At 42.4% G+C, this 13549-nt stretch overlaps 1 protein-coding gene across 1 annotated transcript; it reads left to right on the top strand.

The window, feature by feature from the left end:
• The first annotated feature begins 2781 nt into the window (after positions 1–2781).
• On the top strand, positions 2782–10620 carry LOC123124999 (sodium/hydrogen exchanger 6). Its single transcript, XM_044545545.1, has 22 exons — positions 2782–3151; positions 5289–5340; positions 5458–5517; positions 5599–5623; positions 5714–5799; positions 5891–6002; positions 6092–6154; positions 6253–6272; positions 6348–6442; positions 6612–6640; positions 7154–7185; positions 7265–7312; positions 7387–7447; positions 7630–7727; positions 7801–7876; positions 7977–7996; positions 8157–8254; positions 8342–8451; positions 8526–8612; positions 9118–9197; positions 9369–9469; positions 10212–10620. Exons 1-22 carry the CDS (start codon positions 2944–2946, stop codon positions 10247–10249), a joined length of 1599 nt encoding a protein of 532 aa, XP_044401480.1. The 5' UTR covers positions 2782–2943; the 3' UTR covers positions 10250–10620.
• The last annotated feature ends 2929 nt before the right edge of the window (positions 10621–13549 follow it).

Genomic DNA, 13549 nt, shown 5'->3' with positions numbered 1-13549 from the left:
CATAATCCAGGCATTGGTCCAAAAGAAATTCAACAGAAGTTACTTGAGAAATATGGAGTTGAACCTCCATATATGAGATGTTACTATGGGAAAGAGATGGCCCTGGACAGGATATATGGCAAGTATAATGACAGTTTTCAGCTACTTTACACATTCAAGGCTGAAGTTGAGAGGGCTTCACCTGGCAGTGTTGTTGAGATTGACAAACACACTGTACAGTACAAGCTCAGAGGTAAATCTTTCCAGAAAGAGTGCTTTAGAAGAGTATTTGTCTGTTTCAAGGCTTGTCAGATGGGTTTCTTGGAGGGGTGTAGGCCATACCTTGCTGTGGATGCTACAGCATTGAATGGGAGGTTTAGAAGCCAACTAGTTGTTGCATGTTCCATAGATGCTCATAACTGGCTATTTCCTGTAGCATATGGTGTCATAGAAGCAGAGTCTGAAGAGAGTTGGGATTGGTTTTTCAAAAAACCTAAAAAATGTCATAGGACATCCAGAAGGGCTGGTGATACATACTGATGCTTGTAAAGGACTAGAAACTGTTGTGGAAGAGGTCTACCCTGCAGTTGAGCATAGAGAGTGCATGAGGCATCTAGCTCAGAATTTCAGTAAGAAATTTAAGGGGAAGTTTTATGATGAAAATTTGTGGCCTTCCTCACTTACTTACAGCATCAAGAAGCACAACTACCATGTGAGACAGTTGCATAGCAAGCCCAAGGTCAAGGAATATTTGGAAATGCACCACAAAAGAATATGGGCTAGAGCTCTAATAAATGAGTTCAACAAGGTTGATTATGTTAACAACAACCTGGCAGAAGCATTTAACTCCAAGATCAAGAAGTACAAGGGGCCGCATATAGTGGATTTGCTAGACAAGATTAGGCAATACATCATGGAGAAGTTTGATATAAGGAATAGGATTGCCACTGACCATTTCATTGGCCACAACATCATACCATCTGTAATGAAAGCCTTGATGGCTAAATCAAAAGGTTTGGGAATGACTTTGGTCAGGAGAAGCCCAACAGAGGCAGAGGTGACTGCTACTGACAAAGAAAAAAGAGAATGGAGGTACCCAGTAGACCTAGCTAAGTGGACTTGCAGCTGCAGACAGTGGCAACTTACTGGCAAGCCATGCATCCATGCTCTCTTTTTTATTACAGCTCTGAGAGATGAAGCCAATGCCATTGATCAATATGTTCATAAGTACTACTCTGTTGAGAAATTCATAGCTACTTATGCAGACAACCTACTAGCTTTAGAGGGAAAGCAACAGTGGGACACAGTGGATCCAGGATTCAAATTGTGTGCACCAGTTCAGAACAGAGCACCAGGTAGGCCAAGAAAGCAAAGGATCAGGGCTAGTAGTGAAGGAAAGGGGCTTGGTGCTAGGAAGAGAAAGTGCAAGAGGTGTGGGAGATTTGGACACATTGCCAAAAACTGCAAAGAATCAGTTGATGCTGCATTTGGAGAGGAGGATGAACATTGGGGAGCAGAAAATGTGGATGAGGATGCAACAGAACCACTGAACAATGAGGAAAATGCAAATGCTGATGGAACAGATGATGATGATGAGGCAGCAACAGAACCACTCAACAATGAGCAGCCATCTACACAAGTTGGACCTACAGTACTAAGGTATTTACACTTACTACATTGAACCCTTGAATTATTGTTTCTATTTCTAGGTTTCTGAATGTGCCATGTCTGATTACTCAATCATCTGTCAGCCCCAGGAAAAATTACAAAAGGCCAGCTGATAGAGGGGCTTCTCCAAGAGCAGCTAAGAAGAAACCAGGCCATGCAGCAGTAGTTGAACCCTCTGCTCATGCTGAAGCTCCAGCTCCAGCAAAGAACACCAGATCCAAGGCAAGGCTGTTACCCAACCCAAAAAGAAACACTAGGAGCAAATCACTGAAGTTCTAATTGCTCCCTGTCATCTTGACTTAATAATGTGATGTGCACTTGGCTCTTGAATGTGCACTGTCATGTTGAACTACTATGTTATGTTGTCGTCGTGTCATCTTGAACAACTTTGGTATGTCGTCGTCGTGTGAACAACTTTGGTATGTCGTCGTCGTGTGAACAACTTTGGTATGTCATCGTCGTGTGAACCATTTGGTATGTTGTTGTCGTGTAAACAACTTTGGTATACGGTTGTCGTGTGAACCAGCCCAGGGGATGCAAAGCTTAGATGAGATGCCCGGGCTCGACATCTCCAGATCCACCTCCTCCCGCTTCTCCTCCTCTGGTTTTGCCGCGCCGTCGCTCTTTTTTTTCACTTCAGCTCAACGAGGAGGAAGTAATAAGGGCAACCAGCCCAGGGGCAAAAATGTCCATAAACGGCCGCTGGTTATGATCAAACGGCGCTGACCAGGCGGAGCCGTGACGGAAGGGCAAAAACATAAATGCAGCAAACGGGGTTGGGCAAGACTGAGGGTTTTTTGAATTTAGGGGCAAAACAAACGGGTGTGAAACAACTAAGGGCTGAAATGTAATTGTATATGAAATATTACTACTAGCAAACATTTAAATACAGTATATATGAAAGCAATAGTCATATCAAATACTCCTTTTGTAAAGAAATATAGGAGCGTTTAGATCACTTTTCGTTTAGATCACTTTATAGAGGGGGTAATATATTTTTTGAGCGGGCATATCAAATAATTTTTACACACAAGTCGGCACACTCCACACCGCGCGGGCTCTCAGAGCCGTCAGATCAACGGGCAAACCGACCCTTAGCCGTCCATCTTCGCAACACCGCAGCAGGACCAGCAGAGAGCGCCGGCCCAGTCCGCAACTGGAGGACAGGAGAGGCGTCGCCACTCGACTCGCCCGAATAACCGGCGAGCGAAGCGCGCGCGAGAGGACGGACGAACGCATCGGACGAGGCGCCGGGGACGACGGTGGGGGAGGGCGCGCGCCGCGAGGAGGAGGAAGATGAGGATGGAGGCGGGGGCGTACTACGCGGCGGCGCCGCACCAGGGCGCGATGCCGGGGTTCGGCGGGGCGGTGGACGAGCAGCAGGCGGCGGGGGTGGGGATCCTGCTGCAGATATCCATGCTGGTGCTCTCCTTCGTGCTCGGACACCTCCTCCGCCGCCGCAAGTTCTACTACCTGCCCGAGGCCAGCGCATCCCTTCTCATCGGTACATACATACCCATCCGCACTCCATCCCCAGAGGTTCCAGGTCGGAAATGCCGATCATACCACTGGCAACTAGCTAGGGATTCTAGTCTAAGTCTTCGCGCTCGATTCCCCGTGCGATTTTGATCCCGTGCCTTTTGTTTGGTCGGTGAGTGAGTGAGACGGGTGTGATTGGTTCAGGAATTGGGTTTGTTTAGTGACGCGACGTGAATGATTCTGCCAGTGTTTAGCGACGAGTGGTGCGTGATAGTATGATGATTGCGAGGATATAGGATGAACATTGTGAATCGCTCTGTCTCTGCGCACTGTTTTGTTTTGGACCTTATAGAGTCCATTGATCTATTGAATCTGATGAACAAATTATAAAATGCATGCGCTGTACACGCTGCTGTGTACTGACAGTGTTCAGTTTTACTGCTGCGACTTGAGTGTTGGTTCAATTGCTTGTAATTGTTGTGCTCTTTGGGAAAATACCTAGTCATCATGTGTCGGTTTTCTGATTTCTGAGATATAAGATGAATGCTGTGCCATTTGCGTTTATTTTAGTCGTGCTTAAAGGATCGGCTACCTTTAGTTGTTGATACTTTCTACTTACCTTATAAACTAGCTAAGTTGGAGTGTTGAACCGCTGCCAAAATGCCATTGTTGCATAATGTGTTTAATTCTACACTCAGTATGATTCATGTTTCAAGCTTTTAGTTTGTTAATACATGTCAGAAAAAAAAAATGTGGCAGTCCAATGTCTTTGCATTCTTATTGGGTGCAACCGTGCAAGGTGATCGGTTCTTTGTTGTAATCCCTTCTGCTTGCTTGTATGGAACGCAATGCGGTTTCGTTTTTTTAAGAATGTGTATACGTATATGGTTATATTTTACTCCCTACGATCCCTTTTGGACTTAACGCGGGAACAAAGGGTGTAGGTAAAATACTAATGCTACCTTTAATTATTTCTACAACTTCTTTTCCTCCCAAAAGAATAAATACTAAAGGTATAGGCTCCGATACAATACATAGGTCCATTTGGACTTAGCGCGGGAACAAAGGGTGTAGGCAAAATACTAATACTACCCTTAAAGTAGTTCCACAATATTTTTTTTTCTCCCAATAGGATAAATAGTTAAATTCTAGAGGTATAGGCTCAATTAGTCAATTCTTGATGAAATTAACGAAGGGCTAAATAAGAACAACATGAGCAAAAGTGCACTGGGATGTGGGAGTGTAGAAGGACTTACATTTTGATTGAAGCTGAACATGCTAAGAGGAATTATATTGTGGGTTAGAAGGAGAATTACAGTTGGTAGTACTAACACACATGCATTCATGTAGTTTATTACAAATCTTCACTACCTTACTACCCTCTCTTTGAGTGCCAGTGTCTTACTCTCTGGACTACATGCTAGAACTTTTGCTTCAGTTCCTAATTATGCACACATTCATCTATACTCCCATTGCATTCCACTCTTGAACAAGGGTTGAGAAGCAAATGTAACCATTGATTGGGTAAAATCTAGCTAACGGGCCACATTTAAGGGATTCACGGTCTACCGTGGTGTTTGAGCACAGCCATCCACGTGTTTGTAGGACCTTCGCTCTCAGTGGGGAAAAAAACTTGGGAGCCAATTGAGAGGCCTTTCCGTTAGGAGTGTCCAAGACCACACTGTCTCCATGCGGGCGCTGGAAAAAAAAAGTTTGACACACGACGGGTGTGACCCATGTAATTTGCCATCCCAACCTTGCCAAGTTGAAAACTTCCTGAACGCAGAGGCTGGCTAGAGAATCACTTCTCTCTTCAATGAAGTTTTAATTACTGGAGCAAGGTCCATTAACTGTATACGAAACTATGTTACACTAATATAAAGTACTCTCAAACTAAGTATTTATAGAGTAAACCTATGTAACAGCTTTCTGTAGACATTAAGCTATATATTTTTTCGAATTTTTCATTAAACTATATTTGAGGATTGAAATTGTAATGCTGAGAAAGTGCAAACTACGTACATGTTACTAGCTAGTATACCTAGAGTATCTTGAACCAAAGCAGTGCATTGTTATAGTAGTTTCTAGAGGTAGATTGAAATATGTGTATTAATTGTATATTATACCTTTGTTGTGTAGTTACTTATACTTTCTTATATCAGGAATGATTGTTGGAGGGTTTGCTAACATATCAAACACTCAGAAAAGTACTAGGTATATTCTTGCATCTCTTTTCCTTTGTCCCGGTTGAAAGAAATCGCCATGTAAATTATCATAAGATTTTAATTTTGTGCGATCTTTGATGTTTGTTTACTTCCTGTGTTAATTCAGGAGATGGTTCAATTTTCGGGAGGACTTCTTCCTTCTCTTTTTGCTTCCTCCAATTATATTATATCCTTTAATGTATATACCGATTTTGTTTCTTAATTATTTCTTGGGAAGTTTGACATGTTTTACTTGACTGCACCTTACTCAGTCAGGGTTCAACTTAGCACCAGTAAGTGTTGAATTGTTGAGGTCCACGGTACCTTAATGTCCCATCAGTTCCAGGCTCACACCTAAACATTTCAAATTTTGTTTCTGGTAGAAACCATTCTTTTCAAACTTCGGCGCCATCATAACTTTCGCAATCCTGGGAACCTTCATTGCTTCCATTGTTACGGGTCTTCTAGTGTAAGAAACCATTTTATGTTGCCACCTTGCATATTCCTTCCAGTTCCCTCTATTAATAAGCATATAATGTTGCAGTTTACTTTTCTTGCAGCTACCTTGCTGGGTTAATATTCATCATCTATAGGTTGCCTCTGGTCGAATGTATGATGTTTGGTGCTCTTGTGTCGGCAACAGATCCTGTAACTGTTTTGTCTATATTTCAGGTTTCTGCTGTCCCTTCATATACTAACATGTGCAAGTTTAATTACTGCTATCTTAAAAAAATGTTTACATATTCTTCATTGAATTGTAGGAACTTGGCACCGATGTGAACCTCTATGCTCTTGTTTTTGGAGAATCGGTTCTAAATGATGCTGTATGTGTCATTTTTTCGTACTTAAAACATGTTATTTTTAATGTTTTGTACTGATACTCACATATTGCTTGGTATTCACCTACGTTCTGACAATTAAGGTGGCTATATCCTTGTACAGGTGAGGGTGCTATTCCTAAGATTTTCTTTGTGTGCTTCCTTTCTTAATCTTGCTTTAAAATCCCTATTCGTTCAGGACCATGGCATCAATGAGGACAAGTTCTTCCGGCCAGAATATTTTCCTAGTTATCTTGAGGTTTCTTGAGAACTTTGTTGGTTCTATGTCATCAGGTAATGTAATTCTAGTTCATTAAAACTGCTTATGTGTGGAACATTTCTAGTAGATTATAGTATTCGCTTGCTCGATGGGATTATTTTCTCTTAGTTTTCCTTATGGTTGTATACAAACCTGTATCTATCATTCCACATTTGATATTTCAACTACCTTTTTGTTGTGCAGGCGTTGGAGTTGGGCTTATTTCTGCTCTCATATCCTCTACTTTGCCTTTTGTTCGATTAATAGGAGCCTAATTTTCACTTTGTTAATGTTATTTATGCAAGTATCATGGTTTCCGTTGGTAACCTGTCTATAACAGCATATAGCTGAAACTGTAGTTTATAATTATAGATATAGCAGTCTAGCATGCCACTCTGCAGGCATCTGCACGGTTTTTCTCTGGTTTCTGAGTGTAACTCGGGGTGATCCAAGATTACCCTCAAATGGCGTGGTTATAGTGAACAAAAAGGGGAAAATTGGTTCGAAATGATACGAAAACCAGAACTTGGATTATGGCGGTTAAGTAGAAGTGTATAACTTCCTTAACTGTCGAGAGTACAGTGTGTTTCTGTAGGATCATCAATTAGAACACTTTGTATTGATATAGCCATGATGATGATTTGTATGGTTCCAGAAGGGATCTTGAAATGCACACTGGTAAAACTGTGTTGTTCTCATTTCTGTTGTGTAGACATGCATGTTTGTACTCCTTAATTCTGTCGAACCTCTTCAAGTATGCAGAACTTGGTGTAGAGAAGTAAGATCTAACACATCTAATTTTTCCAAAACTAGAGTTTCTCATATAAGCAACTGAATTTCTTGATTTTCATCTACAGCTTACATAATCTGGAGAGTTGCTTGTTTGTGCTTTTCCCTTACTTCTCGTAAGTCGTAAGCCTATCTACTTTGATCTATGTTTCATTTATAGGTTGCTATCAGTAACTGCCGTTTGTGTTAGGTACATGTTAGCTGAAGGCCTTGGCCTGTCTGGCATTGTTTCCATTCTCTTTACCGGGATTGTAAGTTTCAGTTTTGCGAACTCTGCCTTGTATTTCTTTTGTACACTGGAAGTTATACTTAGTTACTGAATTTCTACTGGGGTTGTAACACCCAAAATCCAAGATTGGTAACCAAGTTTAACTTACTGGGATCATAAACTCTCAGGCAAAGATACTTACATGATGTTAAAGTTTTATTTCAGGTGATGAAGAGATATACATTTTATAACTTGTCAGAAGATTCTCAGCGTTTTACTGCTCGTTTTTTCCATTTGCTTTCATCACTAGCAGAAGCATTCATGTAAGTCAGATTCTACTTGTAGCATGTATAACTGGACAAATTTAGTTAATAAGTTGGTTATTCTTCTAAACAGATTCATATACATGGGGTTCGATATTGCAATGGAACGTCAAAGCTGGTCTCATATTGGATTCATATTTTTCTCAATTGTATCCTTTGATTCTGCACCAACTTGTGATTTTTATACTTAATAAATATGTTGCAATTTTTGTTGTTTCCTTAGTTTATTTCTTTTGTCAACTAATGCAGGTCTTCATATTAGTTGCAAGGTATCATTCGTTGAACTGATCTTTATTGTTTCCTTATTTGATGGGCATGTGATGTGTCAGACTTGGTGTCTGAACGTTTGGAGAATATGTTCCATTTGTCAAACTTGTTTAGTCTGTTAGGCGCCTTACTAGGTTTTTTTTCTCATGTCTCGTCTTGAAGGGCTGCAAATGTCTTCTCTTGTGCATACATATTGAATTTGGCACGACCACCAAATTCCCAAATACCTAGGGAATATCAGCTGGCCCTCTGGTATAGCGGTATGTATTGTCATCAAACATGCTCATCGGATCATCAAATAAATACATTCAAGTTTAAGCTACTAGAACTTGGTGTTTAATGTTCAGGACTTAGAGGAGCTATGGCTTTTGCCCTTGCTCTTCAGTCAGTTCATGATCTTCCTGACGGGCATGGGGAGACAATTTTCACCGCTACGACATCTATTGTTGTTCTAACTGTAAGTTGCTGCATGTAGTTCTTTTAGTAATTCTCTAAAACAACTTAAATAACTTTCTCACTGCAACATCCCAGGTACTTCTGATTGGAGGTTCAACTGGAACAATGCTCGAAGCCCTACAAGTAGTCGGGGATAGTAACCGTTATCGGCACCCGTACGAGGCAAGTGCTTTTGCAGTGTTGAATAGCAATGCATATATGATATATACTTTTATATCTAAAATACAATGGTAGGAACTGGCGTAGAGGGTCTTGTAGGTGGACAGGCCACCTGCCCGGTTTCGAAGCCTGTCTGCCCCATTTTAGGGGTGAAAAGGGGCAGTTGGATGTTGGATGCTGAGTGCCTCATATGTTATTCAAATGTGCTGGATTTAATGTCCCTATTTTAAAAAAAATCATTATGTTTCTCCATATATATGGCAATTTAGTTCCTTGAAGAATGTTCACAACCTTAGAGTCAAATGGTGCTAAAAGGAAAAATATAAAATGTATGCTCCCTATTAGGTCAGTGCATACCCTGCTTTTTGTTCACTGTTTGACTTCATTCGTCCTTGTACATTTCACTGCTCAAGTAAAAAGCCAGAGTATTACCGGCGGTTTATAATCATTATTTTTTGAGAAAATACTGGTTAATTATGTTTATGAACAGCTTACTTGCTGAATGCAGGAGAATTTTGAGGGAAGCAGTGAGGAAGGGACACCTAGTAAGAGCAAATTCCAATTGAAACTCAGAGATCTCCGGAGAAGGTGCACTACTTAACACCTGCTCTAGAAACTATGCTGCTTGTTCAACTTGAATTCTTCTTCAACGAGTTCCATTTTATTAGAATTGTGTATTTGTGTCGATAGCATTCTCTATTGTTTCTTGCTGCGGCAAGGGAGCAGGAGCTTTCTGATCAGGTTATTTTTGTCTTGCAGCACTTCCTCTTTTGCTTTATTGGACAGGAATTATCTCACTCCCATTTTTACCTCTCAACACGAGGACGATGATGATGATGACGACAACGACGATGATTCTTGTAAGAACATATCCTAAGTTTCCATTCCTTGCTGTATATAGGGAAAACATCAAGTGAAAATGAGCCAAAGTTTGAATTGCGTAAAATTGGGTCATAGAAGTTTCTAAAAACCGTGCAAGTAATTTGTAGTATTATGGAAGGTTTTGTTCTACATCCATGCAATTTAAGGAGCAAATTCAATCTCATCTGCAAGACATGAAAAAGTAGAATCCGTATTGACATTGGATTGTGTTATTCATTGTTCAGTAAAAAAAAAATATTTTTCATATTGTAAGTGATATTAAATTTGATCCTTGCATCGTTGTATAACATTCCTTCCCTTCCCTAGTATCTACTCCCTCTGTTCCTAAATATTTGTCTTTTTAGATATTTCAAATAGACTACCACATACGGATGTATATAGACATATTTTAGAGTGTAGATTCACTTATTTTGCACCGTATGTAGTCACTGTTGAAATCTTAGAAAGACAAATATTTAGGAATGGAGGGAGTACAGATTATGTGAGTTTTTCTTGGAACATTTACATGAGATTTTCACACGATCCGCGACATATATTTAATACCCCTAGTAATACTGCACCAATGAGTTATAGTCAGCTCAAAGCAAAGATGCTTTCCCTCCTGCAGACGCAAAACATGACAATTGGCTCACACTATCTTAATTCCTTGCGCATATTAAGGCTATGCTCTTTATAAACTTGAGTGCTCCTTGCTGATTGAGTATTGTTCCGGATGAACAGCAGGTGAAGTGTTGGGGATACCCAGGCCCAGCGCCTAGATGTTGGGAAGGCTATAGCTAATGACTGCAAGCGCAAAGTGACCGGGTTTTTGGCGGATTTAGGCAAAGAAGCTCTCAGGAGCTGGTGAGACTGCCACGTGTCAGACCAAGGGCCATAGTTGGGCAGTGGTGTTTAGGGACATTAGGGTAGTTGTTTAGCATGTGCTAGGAAAGAGTACCATAGACAGAAACTTGCTAGGCTTTCTTTTTCTAGGGACCGAGGAGGCACGGAATTTTGTTCTTCCAGTTGAGAATATGCAAGTACGTACGAGTAGCATTTTGCCTTCCTATGTAACAGTACCAGTTGCGGGTTCATCGGAGTTTTGACAAAAACTTTTCTGCCTGCGTTGAGAGAAGCTCTTCTGTTTTCTTCTGATGCGTGAAGGTTTGAGGCGTCGGCGGCTGCTGCTTTTTCTGTGGCTGTTTTCTGTCTGCGTTGAGAGAATCTCTTCTGTCTTCGTACCGTATGGTTGTAGGAAGCAGAACGAACGTTGCCATCTTTCAGTTAATACTCGTCAGTACTGCTGATGTTGGCTCGTACTGAGGATGTTGATTCGTGCTGTGGCGGAAGAGGTGGCATCAATGTCCTTGATATCTATACTCTCCCAACTGTAAACGGTTCGGCTGCGATGTTTACGTCTGAGCTTATCTCAGCTCTAGTAATCTTGTGTGTCCTCTTGTTGGTCAGGCCGCTTGCTGCTTGCTCCCGCTGGCGATTGACATGAACTTTTTGCCGGCAATGGGGATCTAGGTGATGCTTCGTTCACAAGTAAGCGTGTCTGAAAAAAAAAAAAACATGGAAGACTCACGTGTTGCAGAATTTGCTTTTATGTCAAAAAATAGCCAATGACGGAGAGGGAAGATACGGTCACACAAGATGCCAAAACTTTTTGCTCGTGGAAGGTTCTTTCCCTTATACTACTACATAGTAGGATCCACAAAGCGAGTTAGTTACCGTTGCATTAATATGCTCTTTCTGAGCTGAAGTTTAGAATATGCTTAGGGCATCTCCAACCCTTAAACCGCCTGCATCTGTTCGGATCGATCTGTCCGGGCCCATTTTGCTATCCAAGTACCTCATCGGTCCGCGGACCGGTTCGGGCGTCGGTTTTCCCGCAAACCTTCCACTTAGCCCCTGCTCCCCCTTGCTTTGCGTCTGCACCCTCCTCAATTGACATTGCTGTTGTACCTCTCCGACCGCCGCCCAGGCACTGTAGGACGTCCGCAGCCCCCACCAATGTGCATGCCTATGCCGCCGTCCACCTAGGATCCCTCCGCGGCCAGGTACCATCCGACAGTACCGACTACTTCCATGGCGAACACCATGACCGTGTTTGATCAAATGCCATTGAGCTTTTTTTGTTGCCCTCCCCTTTGGATGGCTTGTCGCCATCGCCATCGTCTTCCTCTTCTGCGTCGTTGTCGTCATCGTTGCTCTCCTCCTCCTCAGGGGGTGCGATGATCTTGCGTTCTTGGGGGGGGGGGGGAGCATGCTAACCCGCCGGGGCCTTCTCCGGCTCCAGTCCTAGTAACTTGGCCATCACCGGGTCTAAGGACCTGCCCAGGCTGCAACAACTCCGACATGAAAGCCGTGAAGCCTACGAATTCCCGCGAAATCCCGAAGAAGTCAGAACAAGGTCAGGAAGTAAAAATGCTCAGGAGCTAAAAGAAAGGAGGACTCATGCGGAAGGGCTCCAAGACAACATCGAAGGGGATCTTGTCCAGCATCAGATCCGTCAAAGCGTGGATGTGGGCCGTCACCTGGTCTTCGCTGAGCTCCTCCGAGATGACCCGCGTCGTGTCCCCGGGGCTCGTGTAAGAGTACATCGAGTTGGCCCAGGTGGTCGGCAGAAGAACTCGCCGGTCCAGCCAGGTCCTCGGGATGTGCACCTTGATGGAGTTAAATCCGGCAAAACTTGATACGTCTCCAATGTATCTATAATTTTTATTGTTTCATGCTATTATTATCAATCTTGTATGCTTTATATGTAATTTTATATCATTTTTGGGACCTAACCTATTAACTCAGTGCCTTGTTTCACAAAAAACCATACCAAACGAAGTCCAAACATGATGAAACTTTATGGTGATTTTTTTCTGGACTAGGAGAGACCCTAGAAGCTTTGGGGGGAGGCCAGAAGATGTATAGGAGAGCCACAAGCTCACATAGCGTGCCCCAGGGGGTCGCCACCTGAGCTTGTGGGCCCCTCATAGCTCGGTCTGACCTAATTCCAACGCTATATATTCCCTAACATCCAGAAACCCCCAGGGCGAGACCCGAAACAATTTTATCGCCACCCCAAGCCTATGTTCTTCCGTGACCCCATCTGGAAGCCTCCATCGGTACTCTTTCGGAGGAGGAACCGATCATGATAAATGTTTATTATTCATGCTAGAATTGTATTAACCGGAAACTTAGTACATGTATGAATACATAGACAAACAGAGTGTCACTAGTATGCCTGTACTTGACTAGCTCGTTAATCAAAGATGGTTAAGTTTCCTAGCTATAGACATGAGTTGTCATTTGATGAATGGGATCACATCATTGGAGAATGATGTGATTGACAAGACCCATCCGTTAGCTTAGCACTATGATCGTTTAGTTTGTTGCTATTGCTTTCTTCATGACTTATACATGTTCCTATGACTATGAGATTATGCAACTCTCAAATACTGGAGGAACACTTAGTGTGCTATCAAACGTCACAACATAACTGGGTGATTATAAAGATGCTCTACAGGTGTCTCCGATGGTATTTGTTGAATTGGCATAGATCGAGATGGATTTGTCACTCCGTGTACCGGAGAGGTATATCTGGGCCCTCTCGGTAATGCACATCACTATAAGCCTTGCAAGCAATGTGACTAATGAGTTAGTTGCGGGATGATGCTTTACGGAACGAGTAAAGAGACTTGCCGGTAACGAGATTGAACTAGGTATGGTGATACCGACGATCGAATCTCGGGCAAGTAACATACCGATGACAAAGGGAACAACGTATGTTGTTATGCGGTTTGACCGATAAAGATCTTCGTAGAATATGTAGGATCCAATATGAGCATCCAGGTTACGCTATTGGTTATTGGCCGGAGATGTGTCTCAGTCATGTCTACATAGTTCATGAACCCGTAGGGTCCGCACGCTTAACGTTCGATGAGGATTTGTATTATGAGTTTATGTGATTTGATGACCGAAGGTTGTTCGGAGTCCCGGATAAGATCACGGACGTGACGAGGAGTCTCGAAATGGTCGAGACATAAAGATTCATATATTGGAAGGCTACATTCGGACACCGG

Source organism: Triticum aestivum, chromosome 5D (genome assembly GCF_018294505.1).
Source record: "Triticum aestivum cultivar Chinese Spring chromosome 5D, IWGSC CS RefSeq v2.1, whole genome shotgun sequence".
Taxonomy (NCBI): domain Eukaryota; kingdom Viridiplantae; phylum Streptophyta; class Magnoliopsida; order Poales; family Poaceae; genus Triticum; species Triticum aestivum.
Note: the sequence above shows the minus strand (reverse complement) of the source record. Positions and strands in the feature narration are given on the sequence as shown.

What these genes read in the sequence shown, in the direction of transcription:
- LOC123124999 (XM_044545545.1), top strand. Translation starts at nt 2,944, where the DNA reads ATGAGGATGGAGGCGGGGGCGTACTACGCGGCGGCGCCGCACCAGGGC. An exon ending in TTGGGCTTATTTCTGCTCTC is followed by an intron (nt 6,641 to 7,153) that starts ATATCCTCTACT and finishes ATTCTGTCGAAC; the next exon opens with CTCTTCAAGTATGCAGAACT. An exon ending in TCACTAGCAGAAGCATTCAT is followed by an intron (nt 7,728 to 7,800) that starts GTAAGTCAGATT and finishes TCTTCTAAACAG; the next exon opens with ATTCATATACATGGGGTTCG.